We start from the raw sequence: 14,004 nt of genomic DNA on the forward strand, positions 1-14,004 counted from the left end.
GGTAGAGAGTAAGGTGTTCCTTAGAGGAAGGGGTGAGATTGAGGGGGAGAGGAAGAGAGGAAGAGGGAAGTGAGTGGACAGTGGGGGAGTACCAGGGACTAGGTGAGGTGGGTATGTGAGAAGGGGGAGGTAGGAATGTGGAAGGGGGAAGGGTAAGAGTGGGTGTGGCAGGCAGGTGGGGTGGGGGAGGAAGTGTTTGGAGCTTGAGGGGGGGCAGGTGCCTCAGAGGCCTCAAAAAGGTCTCAGGTGCTCAGTGGTGGGGGACCAGGCAGGTGAGCCGGCAGGTGCAGGTACAAGACCTGCTACTCTGGCTCAGAAGGCCTGTGGGCCTTGTAAACTCAGCACCCCAGCCTGGACAGAACACCTGCTAGAACAGAGGGACAGGCCTTCCAACCACCCAAGCTGGGGCATCGGGGCTGTGGGGGCTTCAGTGCAGACAAGCTACCCAGCAGCCACCTGGGCCCACCATGCTCATCAACCAGGTCAGAGTCATAAGGAAGAGGGGGGACCCCTACTGCAGGGCCAAATAAGGGGACCAGAAGCCAGCTGACTACCCACCAACAAGACAAGGGCAATGCCCAGAGATCCTCTAGAGTACTTCCTGCCCTTCCATCTTGTAGGCACCCAACAGGGCTGCTTCAAAGTGCAAATTCTTTCAGGACAAGTGTCACTAAAAGTCTATACTGAAGCTAAGAGATGGGGTAGGTGCAGCCTCGGGGTTCCTTCAGGTCCTTCTATACCACCATGGAGTACCAGACTAAGAGCTGGGGCAGGTCATATAACTGCCCTCTGCCTCAGTTTCCCCATACATAAAATGGGGAGATTATCCTCCCCCGTGCCTCACTGCAAGACAGTAGCATTATCTAAGTAGGTCACTCCTCACACTGCATTTCTGCACCTGCATCAGTGGCAGAAGCGGGAGGGGGGGGCTTTCATTGCTTTGAGGGCCTAGGACAGAAATTTTGTCCTTTAAATAACTAAGAGGAACTGGGAGTTAAGGAGAGCAAGGAATCAGAATAAAATTCTACAAAAATAAATTAAAAAAAAAACTAAGAGGAAGAACAGAACTAAGATCCTGATTTGCCTACATGCAAGTTTCAGAGAGAACCACCATTTATGGCCCCTTATCACTCACTAGTAACCATTTCCACAAGGACTGCCATTGGCCCCTGACAGTGTCAGATTAATGTGATTCTTTCACTTGATTCCAACAGAGCCATCCTACCCCTTTAATCTTCTGTTGCCGGTGTAACAGACCAGTCTGCTCACATCTTTAAAAATAAATAAATAGGGGGGCGCCTGGGTGGCTCAGTCATTAAGCGTCTGCCTTCAGCTCAGGTCATGATCCCAGGGTCCTGGGATCGGGCCCCCCATCGGGCTCCCTGCTTGGCAGGAAGTCTGTTTCTCCCTCTCCCACTCCCCCTGCTTGTATTCCCTCTCTCGCTGTGTCTCTTTCTGTCAAATAAATAAAATCTTAAAAATAAATAAATAAATAAATAAACAAATAAATAAATAAATAGGGATGCCTGGGTGGCTCAGCCGGTTAAGCGTCCAACTCTTGGCTCTGGCTCAGGTCATGATCTCAGGGATCGAGCCCCGTGTCAGGCTCCCCACTCAGTGGGGAGTCTACTTGGGATCCTCTCTCTCCCTCTGCCCCTCGTGTGGGGCAGACTCTCTCTCTCTAAATGAAATAAAATCTTTAAAAACAGATAAATAAATGAAACTCAGATCACTTACATTACATATGTCAACTGAATTCTAACTTAGAAACAGCTTGTTTTCAGAAAGAGTATAAAAATGTTCAGATACTAAGTATAAAATTCCAAGGCCTCAACACCCTAACAAAATTGTTTTCATTTTCCTAGATGCTCAGACTCTTTCTGAGAAAGACTATGGTAAGGGGAATTCAAGTGTTTGTTGCTGCTGCTTTAGGGCACTTATTTATTTTGGTTAGAAAAATAGAAAGCTTAACCAAAAACTCAAAGAAACTCATGGATTAACCTGAAATTCATTCCTTGCCCTTCTGAATGAAAGGGAGAGAAAGAACACCCTGGCCACCCCTGGGGAGCACCTGCTTGCCCGCTGTCACTGCCCTTCCTACGTGAGGACAGCCCCCCACCCCCCCACATCACTTTCTCACACCTATCCCTGGAAACATCTTTTCTCCCAGGTGGCTCACAAGTGAAGCTATCATCTCTTTAAAGAAATTCTGTCAATTCCTCATAGTGTTTTCTAAAAAGTATTAGTACCTGCAAGGTATAAGAGAACACAGTATCTCCTTGTTGCAAGTGCATAAAAATGAAACAGCAGGGTTAGATAGATGACTGTCCCCAAGCCACAGAATGAGTCGAATGAGGGCAAGTGAAACTGCCCTTCTCCAAAAACGGCCAACCCGGAATCATTCTTCTCACACGTAGCCTGCAGGAGCTCCTAAGACCCAAACATTTGTAGAACATAAAGCAAGGAAAAAAGGGGGTGGGGGTGGGGAGTAGGCATTAACGTGGATTCAACGCATATGGAGAATCTGGCAACCGGGCCTGCCTGTTAAACATCTACTCAGGAAAGCTCTTCGACATCACAACAACCAGGCTCTTGATATCCCGGCCTACACAGCGCTACCACACACCAGGCCTAAAACCTGCCCAAGCATCTACACGAGGTAGCGGGATACCCGCGGGAGAGTGCAATATCCAGGCTAGATGGGCTGACCCCAAATGCAAAGCTGATTCTATCTGGCCCTGCCCTAATGCTTGCATATTTTGAAATATGTTCATTGCAATCTCTAACTTCTCATGCTGCATGAATTTTGATCAAATGTTTGTCTACTCAGCTCACTGAATGAAGTTTATGTGGAGGCAGACTTCAAATGCTGCCGTTAAGGACCAGAAGGACCTGCTCCTTGCACTGTCACCTCCATGTACATGGTCATGCTGGCACTTACACCTTCAACCCTACTGTCCAAATCCTATTCATCCTCTGAAGTACCAACCCCTGGGCCTTGAGGGCATGCCCATTCCTTCCCAGTCCCTAGTCTCATTTCTCTCGTCAAACACCTTGGCCAGTGTCTTAAGAACTATGTGTGTGTGTGTGTGTGTGTGTGGGGGGGGGGGGCAGGAAAGCTGTTGAAAATAAAGACTCCCAGGTCCTAAAATCTGTTTCTACCCTCAGAACACCTCTAACACCGAATGTGTGGCTTTTCCCCACACTAACAACCAATTCTCCAACTCTCTGGACACTCACTATGTGGGTGTCCAACAATTCAATTCAATTCTCACACCTCACACTAACAACCTAGAGTTAGGACAGACCCATGTTAAGGGCTCAGTCCCACAAGGCTGCCCCCACTTCAGACACCAATCACGAGTCCCTATACTTCTGATGAAGTGGCTATAAATTGGGGGTTTTCATGATCCCCCCCATCCTTGGGGTTGGTAACTTGCTAGAATGGCTCCAAGAACTCGGGCAAACAGTTTACTTACACGTACTGGTTCATTATAAAGGATACAACTCAGAAACAGACAAGTGGAAGAGATGCACAGGGCAAGGTATGGGGAGGGGACTGGACCGTCCATGCCCTCTCTGGCGTACTACCCTCCCAGTCCCCCGTTGCATTCCACAACTGGGGAGCTCTACAAATCCCACTGTCCAAGTTTCTGTAGAGCTCAATCTCCAGCACCCCATTCCCTTCCTGGAGGTTGGTGGGTGGGATCCTTCTTGTGACCGGCCCCATCCTGGCTACCCAGGAGCCCACCCTAAATCACTTCATTGGCATCAACTCAGGTGTGATCAAAGAGGGGTTCTCATGAGCAAAAAAAGACACTCCTATCACTCAGGAAATCCCAGGAGTTTTAGCAGCTTTGTGCCCACAGGGGACAAAGACCAAATATATTTTTCTCCACACCACACCAGGCATGAGAAAATAATTGCCATTCACTTCACAGAGAACAGTTAACACATATATAAAGGGTTCTTAAAAGTCCCTGGAAAAGAGGGGAGCCTGGCTGGCTCAGTGGGAGGAGGATGTGACTCTTGATCTCGGGGTCGTGAGTTCAAGCCCCATGTTGGGTGTGGAGCCTACTTAAAAAAAAAAAAAATGAATGGGGAAAAAAAGAACCAACAACTCAATAGAAAAATGAGCAAACCCATAAACGGTTCTCAGAGGAAGATACATTAATAGCCCTTAAACATTTCAAAAGATGCTTCATGACACTCACAGTAAGAGAAACACAAATTAAAACAAGGAGATGCCATTTTTCAGACTGGTGAAAATGCAAACGTTTGCCGACAACCCCTGCTGGGGAGGCCGAGAGAACCAGCGGCCCCGGTGGGAGTGTGTGCACGGGTTTCTTCGCTGCAGCAGCCTTTGTGACAGCAACATCTCTGAAATCACTGAAACGCCTTCCGCAGGAGACAGGTGCGTGCACACGGGACTGTAACACAGCTGTACAACAGCGAGGGCGCGTCTGCATGCGTCCGGCAGAGCGCTCGCTCTCCGCGAAAGGGAGGCAAAGAGTCTGCACAGGATGCTACCTGCTGGGTCAACACCCATAGTAAGGGCAGCATCCACACAGACTAATGTTAGTATCTGCAGAAAGATGGATAAAACACACTGAAAGGGTGCAGAAGGCTCGAGATTTCCCCAAGCAGCTAATTTTTAGGTACTTTGACTTTTGAACCACGTATATGGTTTAAATACTTTATCAGAAAGAAGAAAACTGAATACAAACCAAGAAATGAACTTTGACTTGTATCGGGTATTAAACAAAATTATCACAAGTAGCTTTTGAACATAATACTCTAACTGAACATCCTCAGTGGGACATATTGTGAGGACAAAAAGAACTACAGAGAAATCCTGAATTTGGTTAAGTTTGTTGTCAGTACGGTATTGACGTAGTAATTCTGAAACCGTTCTGTCTGTATGGTGTAGAGTCAATGACTTTTTACTGATGTCAGAAATGAGATTTTCACAGTGGGGAAAAAGGACACAGCAATATGGAATACGGGAAGGTAAGGAAGAAACCTGTTAAGATTTAAATTGGGCATATTGGCGTAAACTCATGATTGGAAAAAGTGTGTACGTTTCCTGGCTCTGTCCCCTGAAAGAGATGGGAGCAAGGACACATCGATGGCAATGCACACAACCAGGGCCCAGGTCCTGATTCCTTAACAATGTTCCCCAGTGAAAACAAGCAGGACTCCTTCAAGAAATAGCTAATTCCAAGACTGGGGCAGAGAAAGAACAAGATAAGCCTGGAACATCTGGAGATCAAGGAAGTGCTCAAAGACTCAAAGAATCTATGAGTCCACAAAGATTTTTTTGAAAGGGGGCAGGGGTGAACTAATTGGTGACCCCCTCCCCCAAAATATGTCCATATCCTAATCCCTAGAACCTTGAATGTGATCTTACTTGGTATGATATAAGTAAGGATCTTGAGACCAAAGATCACTCTAGATTATCCAGTTGGGCCCTAAATCCAGTGCCAAGTGTCCTCATACGGGGCACAGAAGAGATGTGACAGACAGGAGGCAATGTGATCACCCACAGAGGCAGATGGCGGGATGCATCCACAGACCAAAACATCTGGAGCCTTGAAGGAGCCTTCAGAGGGAGAGCGGCCTTGCAAGCACGTTGATTTCAGACTGCTGGCCTCCAAACTGTGAGATAATAAACTTCTCCTATATGAAAGCCACCTAGTTTGTCGCAATTTCTTAGAGCAGGCACAGGAAACTACCATAGAGAGTGAGCAATGAACGAGGGAGGCAAGTTCTTTCCAGAACAACACAAGTTTATAAACACAGAAGGGCTTACAGAATCAGAAAATCACCATTTTGGATTTCCCAAAGTAAAAACTGATCCAGGCAAGGACCACCAATGGCCACTAAATGCATGGGCCAGACAAGAAGATACTCAGGGTTTCCAAGAATCACCCCAGGGACTGCGTACAGGAAAAAGGCACCTTTAAAATGAAGTGCGGTGACGGCCAGCCCTTCCAGGCATCCAACATATGATGAAGGGTGCAACCACCCTGACGGAATGCAAATCAACAAGCACTATTATAAAAAATGTCCAGCCAAATTTAATTGTAAGGAAACAATCAGATAAATCCAGAATTCAAGACGTTTAACAGGACAACTGGCCTGCGCTTTTTTAAAAGGTAAGTGTTATGAAAAATCAAAAAAAGTTAGAGATCTAACAGCCAAATAAATGCAGCACATAAACCTTGACTAATCCTAGAGTTAAAACAAAACAAAATAAAACAAAAACCCAGAAAAGGGTATCAAAGACGTGGATGGTACAGCTAGGGGAATTCAAACATGGACTGTATGTTAGACAATGTTATTTATGTTAATTTTTAGGGTATGAGATTATATAGAAGATGCTTTTAGTCTTAGGAGATCTACGTTAAAGTATTTAAAGGTAAAGTAATATTATGTCTGCAACTTTCAAATATTTCAACCAAAAAAATGTATACATTAAAACAGAGAGAAAGAACAAATGTGGGGGAAAAAAAGTAAATATGGGCAGAGGAGGATCTGGGTGTTTGTTGATTATTCTTTCAATAGAAAGAATAGAAAATAGGTGTGGAAATTCTTAAAATGATGAGCGCCCAACACAATTTCAAGGTGCCCCTCCCCAACCCCCAAGGAGGGATGGAAGGAAGATTCCCAGGCCCCTGCCTGGTGGGTATCAGGAGGATCCTGAGAACCTGCATTTAACAAGCGCGAGCTGATCGGCACGCTCAGGTGAATCGGAACCAGCACCTGGACTGTTTGCTTGTTTTTCCCCTACCTGTTCTCCCTGGAGTCTGCTGGCATCACGATGCTAACTCCCTGTGTCTCCCTGGCAGCAGGCCAGTGGATGTTTACTGAGGAATTCACGAGGACAGTCCCTTAGCCACGTGGGGCTGGTCAGCTTAAGGGCAAAAGTATTCTAAGGGAAGCCCAACTCAGACAAGGCTGACGTCTGTTCCCATAAATGCAAGCAACATGTTTCTGTATGGTTTTCAGGATTTCATTCAGTAGCTTTCCTCCTCAGTGGAATAAGAGCAATAGGATAGAAAGGTACCACAAATGCAGTGTCATTACCGCAAGATCCACAATACACCAAAAATTAAGTGAATATTACTGGACATCACAACTCTAGATTTCAAGAGCTGAAGGTAAAAATAATGGCTCCTAAACTCACAACATCAGCAGGTAGACTTCTTTTTCATTCTTGCTTAAGGTCTGAGCCTAGGTAGATGGGTAAAGGGTAACAGAACGAGGCTAGCAGAGGCAGGCAGTGGGGAAGGCCGGGCCACACCCCGGGGGGGTCAGGAATGGTCATGCCTGGTGCATCTGGAAATGGGGTGACAAAGCCACTGAGACAGAGGGTCTGACTTTCAAATTTGTCTAAACAACAGGACGAGTGGCAGCTCCACTCCCCAGCCTGGCAAAAGATGGGCGGGCAGCCCCATCTCTGGGGAGGGGGTCTCGGACTGGGGAGCCAGGTCCACCTGGGATGTTGATTAAAGTACTGCTCAGACGGGAAGCCCTGTACCCACTGGGCCCCCAGACACAGGCAGCTGAGGCTCCCCATCCGGCAGAAGCCTGGAAGAGCCTTGTCACCAGAGCTCAGAGACCAGAGGACAGACCTATGGTACTCCTCCCAAACAGGAGCAGAAAACCTAGGGCCACCAGAATGCCAAGGAAAGCCTCGCACAAGAAAAGTGGGAAGGGACCTGGAGGGAAGAGACTCTTTAGTGAGAAAGAGCAAACAAAATTTCCAAGAAGAGAATACAACCATGAAATGAAGACCACATTTTAGTTTTTTTTTTTTTAATCCAGAGAAAAAAAGAACTCCTATAAATGGAAAAACGATAGCAAAACTAAAAATTTTTAAAAATCACTAGAAGCGTTAAAATACAAAGCGGAAGTTTCCAAAAAGTAGAGCAAAACTTTTAAAATGGGGGGAAAATAGGAAATAAAAGGACTAGAGTAGGCAATACTACATCAGCATAATAATATTCCAGAGAGAAAAAACACAGAACAAAGGAAAGGAAACAACCAAAGAATAATTTAAGAAAATCCCCAGAACTGAAATGGAAGAGTTTCTGGATTACCAGGGGGCTCTGCAGTACCCAGCACACACGGCACAGAGGCATGCAAGGCGGGCCTCATGCACCTCAGACCACAGGGGACAGGTGGGTCAGGGCAGGCTCTGCTGAGCTGCAGCAACGAGCAGACCCAGACCCTAGGACGCTTAAAAACAAAGATGCATTCTTCAAGTTTATGTCACTCTAAGGGAGTTGGGGGGCTGTGCACTGAGCACCATCACCTTGAATGATGCCGGTTATCAAGCCAGAGGGGAGGAAACGTTCATGACTACTCACTGGGCCCCGAAGTGAAGCAGGGTCCCCGCCTCCACTCCTGGGCACGGTGACTGCAGGAGGCCGCCAGGGTCTGAGAGTAAGGAAAAGGCCAGGGGACAGAAAGCTGGAAAGAGGTGGTCAACGATGACTATCATGGGCCAAAAGAAGATCCTGCAATCTTCCAGAAGGAAAACACAAGTCCCATGGAAAGGGACGGAACAACTTGCTGAAACAACTTGTCAACACTAGAAACCAGAAAGTAAAGGAACAATTCCTGAAAAGTTCTGAAGGAATCTTTTTCTAGAATTCAACATTATCAATCTATCAAGTAAAGGTGAAGAAAGACACTTAGATGGTCTCAAGATTCTCCTTCAATGCACGTCCAAGTGAAAGAAGTGTGAAATAAGCATGGGGAAGTCAGGGGACAGTGCGTCTGTGATGGGCAGGGCAGGTCTGAAGGCTCTGGGGGCCCTTCTTCAGGAAGGCACCCCGTCAAAAGGTCCTGCTGCTCCTGAACATCTTGGGGAAAGACGCAAACAACTGACAAAGCATTTGGAGCTGAATCAGAAATAGTACATAGAAAATTTAAAAAAAAAGAAAGAAAGAAAAGAAAAGTCAATGATTAGCTCCAGGGAAAACAAAAAGTCACGCACAGCATTCCTCACTAGCAATCAGAACAGCATTTAGTCAAACACACGTATTCTAAATGTTTATCTCAAAATTACACCACATCTACACTGGCGATGGTGAACATGGTGGGGCGGGTAGGGCAGGTTAAGAGAATAAACAATCATCTTCCAAAGAATAAAGTCACTAGGTAATACCTACAAATGACAAATCAGCAAGCATATCATTCTATGGCACAAAGACAAATATCAAAATCAGCGAACAGAAGTTAAGGGCTTGCCTCTGGGTGGGGGAAAATAGAGGAAGGGACTCTGTTTTGCCTAACAAACCCTGCAGAGGCTATTGACTTTTCAAACTATTTGCATGTTAAAAAAACACGAAAGGTAATTCCAGCTGAGCCTCTGCCTGGGGAGCCTCTGCCTAGTAAGTAGGCATGATTTTCAATCAGACCTCTGAGCTCTTCCAAAGAGCTAATAGCACTGATCCAAGTGCTACCAGGGCTGAAACACTTAAGAGACAATCCCTGTCCTCAAGGATCGGTAATTTTATTGAGAAGAAAACACAGGCGTGTGCAGTGCAAGGTGGCACGGTCTCACTCCCCTAAGCATGGTCCAAAATGTTCACTGAGAGGAGGAAGGGAGACTCTGGCCCAAGTAGGCAAAAAAAGAAAAAAAAAAAAAAAAACTGTTGAGAAAGATCCAAGTGGAAGGAGAAAGACTAGCAGAACTTGAGAGAGAAACAGGCAGTGCACTTCCAGAACTGGGACTGAGGGTGTGTGTTAAGTGGGAGTGTGGACAGTTTTTTCAAAGAGATTTCACTCCTAACAGGAAGGGCAAGATTGTCAATGGGCTCCCTGTTGACTTATATTTTCAGTGTCCTTGGACACTACCAATCAGGAGCCCGGTAACGTTCCCCCTGCACCCCACCCCCACCCCTCCGCACTGTCTCAGGCATACCATCCCTGCTCATTAGCAACACTGATCCACCCTATTCTTGAGCCCCTCAAAACTAAAATCACAGATTTTATAAGCTGACCCAAGGCCTCTCCCAAGCTGGCCCACTCTGGCCCCTGTCTGCTGACCAGCCTCATCACTGTACCTTGTTTTCACGCTCCAAGAACACTACCCTTCTTTAAAGATTTTATTTTTATTATTTATTTGATAGACACAGCGAGAGAGGGGACACAAGCAGGGGGAGTGGGAGAGGGAGAAGCAGGCTCCCTGCAGAGCGGGGAGCCCGACGCGGGACTCGATCCCAGGACCCCGGGATCATGACCTGAGCCGAAGGCAGTCGCTTAACCGACTGAGCCACCCAGGCGCCCAGAACACTACCCTTCTTTGCATTCCTGTAGCACTCCCTGTTCTTGGCTGCCACAGGACCTCTGCACATGCTGTTCCTTCTGGAACACATTCCCTCCTAGGCCTCCTGATTCTATACATCCTTCAATTCTTAGCTCGAGCCTCAACTCCTCATGGAAACAAATGTCCCTGATTCCTCTATTTTTTTTTTTTTTTTTTTTTTTTTTTACTTGACAGAGAGAGAGAGAGACAGTGAGAGAGGGAACACAGGCGGGGGGAGTGGGAGAGGGTGAAGCAGGCTTCCCGAGGAGCAGGGAGCCTGATGCGGGGCTCAATCCCAGGACCCTGGGATCATGACCTGAGCCGAAGGCAGACGCTTAATGACTGAGCCACCCAGGCGCCCCTCCCTGATTCCTCTAATTCAGGAGTCCCTGTCATAAGTTCTCATGCATTCCTCTCCTTCATACCAGTTTGTAAATTAACCCTCATTGGGATGATTATCTAATTCTTGGCCACTTTACCTTCTAGACCAGTGGTCCCCAGGCCACAGCAACAGCTTCCCAGGGGAAGCTATGAGAAATGCACATCCCAGACCTACTCAATCAACAACTTGAGGTGGGAGGCAAAAATCTGTGTTTTGAAAACCCTCGAGGCGATTCTGATGCACACTCCAGTTTGAGAACTACTGCTCTAAGTGCCAAGATGGCACTTCCCAGTGTCCCCTGGCACCCACGGTCACAGACAATGGTAAGGACTTGGCAAGATTTCCCAGTGCAATGGATGGTGAACAACTTTCCATGGCTCCCTAGATCCCCTTTTATTAATTCTAAACACCTCTGTCCAACTTTAGAAGTCCTATAATCAACACTGAGCCTGATGCAGACCTGGGTTCTACCCCCACATCCCTGGCCTTTTTGGGTTCAAAACTTGGCTCTCTATCGTTTGTCATCTGTGTAATCATCCATAAATGTTACTAATTTCTCTTGGTCTTAATTTCCTCACCTCTAAAATGGGAATAACCATAGTATTTCCTAAGATTGTTGAGATAATTAAATAAGCCAATGAGACTCATGCCTGCACATACACGTAAACACTCAGCAAATTTAGGTATTATTATTTCATAACAATAATTATGCAATTTTAAGTGATCCTTCCCCTGGTCAGCTTTCTTACTCAAGATTGACCACAAACACTTAAGGGTAGCTTTCTCCCTTTCAAACTACTCACATCTAATTCCCATCCCCGGCTTCAAACTGTCTAGGATCTAAGAGCCCTGCTGGAGCTTTCTCTGCTCCACCTCCTGGAAGAGCAGGGCTATGCTGGACAGCCTGGGTCTGAATAACACACGTCCTCCTAGAGCTCAATTGAAGTCACTTTCTCAAGTCCCCTGTCACCTCTGGAATCAGATCTTGGTAACTAAACCGGTTAGCAGGTTGTTTGATTTAAGAGTGTTATCTGTCTGGTGGCTAGGATTCAAACGGAGCTCACACTGGGAGCTATTTCTAGTCCAACTGTGGTAGTTGGTAAACTATTAATAGCAACAATTAAAATATACTCCCATCGAGTAGATCTTTAAAAAAAAAAAAAAAGCAAGCAAGCAAGCAAAGGACAGTTTCCGCCTCTAAGAAGACAAGGGTCTACCACCTGCCTGCGAACTGCCCCTCCTGCCCTGTCTCAGGCAGAGGCTGGGAGTCATGACTGAGACAAGAACCGTACACACCGTATACAGCAAAGCGCCGCCCTGAGTCTCCCTGCGCTGCGCCTCCCCACGGGGCCGACCCGCCGCGCCCCGGGGACCCCGCGCACCCGGACATCTGGGCGCGGCCACCGGCCGGCGGGGGCCAGCAACACTTGGCTCCCCAGTAGTTAAATGCTGAGTAATTTTCCTGCGGAGCAAACAGTCGAAGCGAGGGCTCTGCCAACGGCAACAGTATTTTTATCCTACTTAACCAACACGGCGGCACGGCCGCGGCTGTTCCCAGGGTGTCCTCGCGCGGCACGCTCGGGAATCGCCGGCTGGACCCTCACCGGCTGCCGGGGCGACGTGGACAGCAATCCCACGCGTCGGGGGGGGTGCGGAGGCAGCGGGCTGAGCCCGCGCGCGCGAGGTCGGCGGAGGCCGGAGGCGTCTCGCCGCGCAGGGGCCCGGCTGTCCCAGAGCCCCGGGGCAAGGACCCCTCCGCCCGGCCGCCCGGTCTCCGCGCCGGGGCCTAAGCGCTGGAGGGTCTGCGCCCAAGTTGGCCAGCTGCTTTGCCACAAGAGCGGAAAGGGGGAGACCGGTCCGCAACCCCCGAAAAGGGGTGAAAGCAGGGAGCGCAGGTCCCGCCCGGTGCGGGACGGGAGACCGGACAACAGGGCCGCTCCGGGGCCGCACGCAGCCCGCCGGCACCCGGCCCCGCCACCGCGGCGCCCGGGAATGAATGGGGCTCCCTGCCGGCCCCGGCGCGAACTCACAGGCTACGTAGGCGAGCAGCGCGATGCCCAGCAGCAGCTTCATCCTCCTACGGTTGACGGCAGACACGAGGCGCAGGAGCGCCTTGCTCACCATCCCCAGGAGCCGCGCGGGTCCAGGGCCCTACCGCGCGGGGGCCGCCTGCTGCACAATGCGCGGCGGCTGGGACGGCGGCGGCAGCGGCGGCAGCGGCGGCAGCGGCGGCGGCAGCGGCGGCGGCCCCGGAGAGCCCCGCCCCCTGCCCCCGGCCCGCGTGGTCCCGCCCCCGGGCGCCGGGTTTCCTGCTGGTGGCACCACCGCGCACGCGCGACTCCGCCTCCGCCCCGCCTCCTCCCTCGCCCTCCCAACGCCCCGCCCCTCCGCCCCTCTCCCCGCAGGCGCAATTGCGGCTGCTAACTCAGTTTTCGAAGAATGTGGCTGCGAGCCGGGGGCGGGGCTGGGCGGAGCGGGCGCGGCGCATGCGCGAGCCGGCATATTTTCCCCAGAGGTGCAGCTGGGATTCTGTACCTAAGAGGTGCGTTCCCTACCCGAGGGTGGGTTCGCGGTCGCTGGGTTTCCGAAGCCGGCCCAGCGGGTGGCAAGCGGTGGGCAGTCATATGTGGCGATGAAAAGAAATATTTATGCTAAATTTAGCCATGTCTTTGAAGTCCTTAGAACGCCTCTTTCAGAAAGTTGACTAGTTCTGTGGGCTGTCTTCAGTAACAATAGCGGCAGCGAAAATTATTAATCCTCTAAACAGTGCTAAAGTCAAACCGATGCGTTGCTTTTTTCACTGCTATGATGGACTGGGATGTCTTTCTTCTAAAAATAGTTTGTTATTATTATGAAAACGTAATGCTGGTGGTATAAGGATAAACCAGGAAAAGGAAGGAATGAAACCGCGCTTTGTCTCTGCCTCTAGAAAAACACTGAACGTGTCAGCACATGTGTTTCATTCCAAGCTTTTTGTTGAGTGTATATATAGTCAAGTAGTTAGGGAGGTGAACTGCGGTGGTGTACAGATTACGTGTGTGGTGGCTGAATGTATTTATTCCATAAGCATTTATTGAATGCCAGCTACAAACAAGGAAATGTGTCCTAAGGTACACAGATACCAGAAGTTCGTCATTGGAGCTGCAGAAAGCTGGCCCTGACAGAGAAGAAAAGATGGTACGCACAGACCTGTGATGCCAAGTCAGATGAGACCCAGAAAATGTTGGGGAGCTACTAGCTAGAAGTGCTGATACTCAGCCACAGGGAGAAATCAGAGGAGCCAGCAGCGTCCTTGGAATGC

At 48.9% G+C, this 14,004-nt stretch overlaps 1 protein-coding gene across 2 annotated transcripts in view; it reads right to left on the bottom strand.

The window, feature by feature from the left end:
- UXS1 (UDP-glucuronate decarboxylase 1) overlaps positions 1–12,943 on the bottom strand; it is a 99,117-nt gene extending 86,174 nt beyond the window's left edge. Inside the window, exon 1 of one of the 2 annotated variants that reach the window (XM_035001897.1) lies at positions 12,734–12,943. In XM_035001897.1, coding sequence (XP_034857788.1) covers positions 12,734–12,827 — 94 coding nt within the window. In that variant the 5' untranslated portion in view covers positions 12,828–12,943. The remainder of the gene's footprint in view (positions 1–12,733) is intronic. The other variant, XM_035001898.1, reaches the window with a different exon arrangement.
- Between the last annotated feature and the right edge of the window lie 1,061 nt (positions 12,944–14,004).

Source organism: Mirounga leonina, unplaced genomic scaffold (genome assembly GCF_011800145.1).
Source record: "Mirounga leonina isolate KUSES-001 unplaced genomic scaffold, KU_Mleo_1.0 Mir_125, whole genome shotgun sequence".
Lineage (NCBI taxonomy): Eukaryota > Metazoa > Chordata > Mammalia > Carnivora > Phocidae > Mirounga > Mirounga leonina.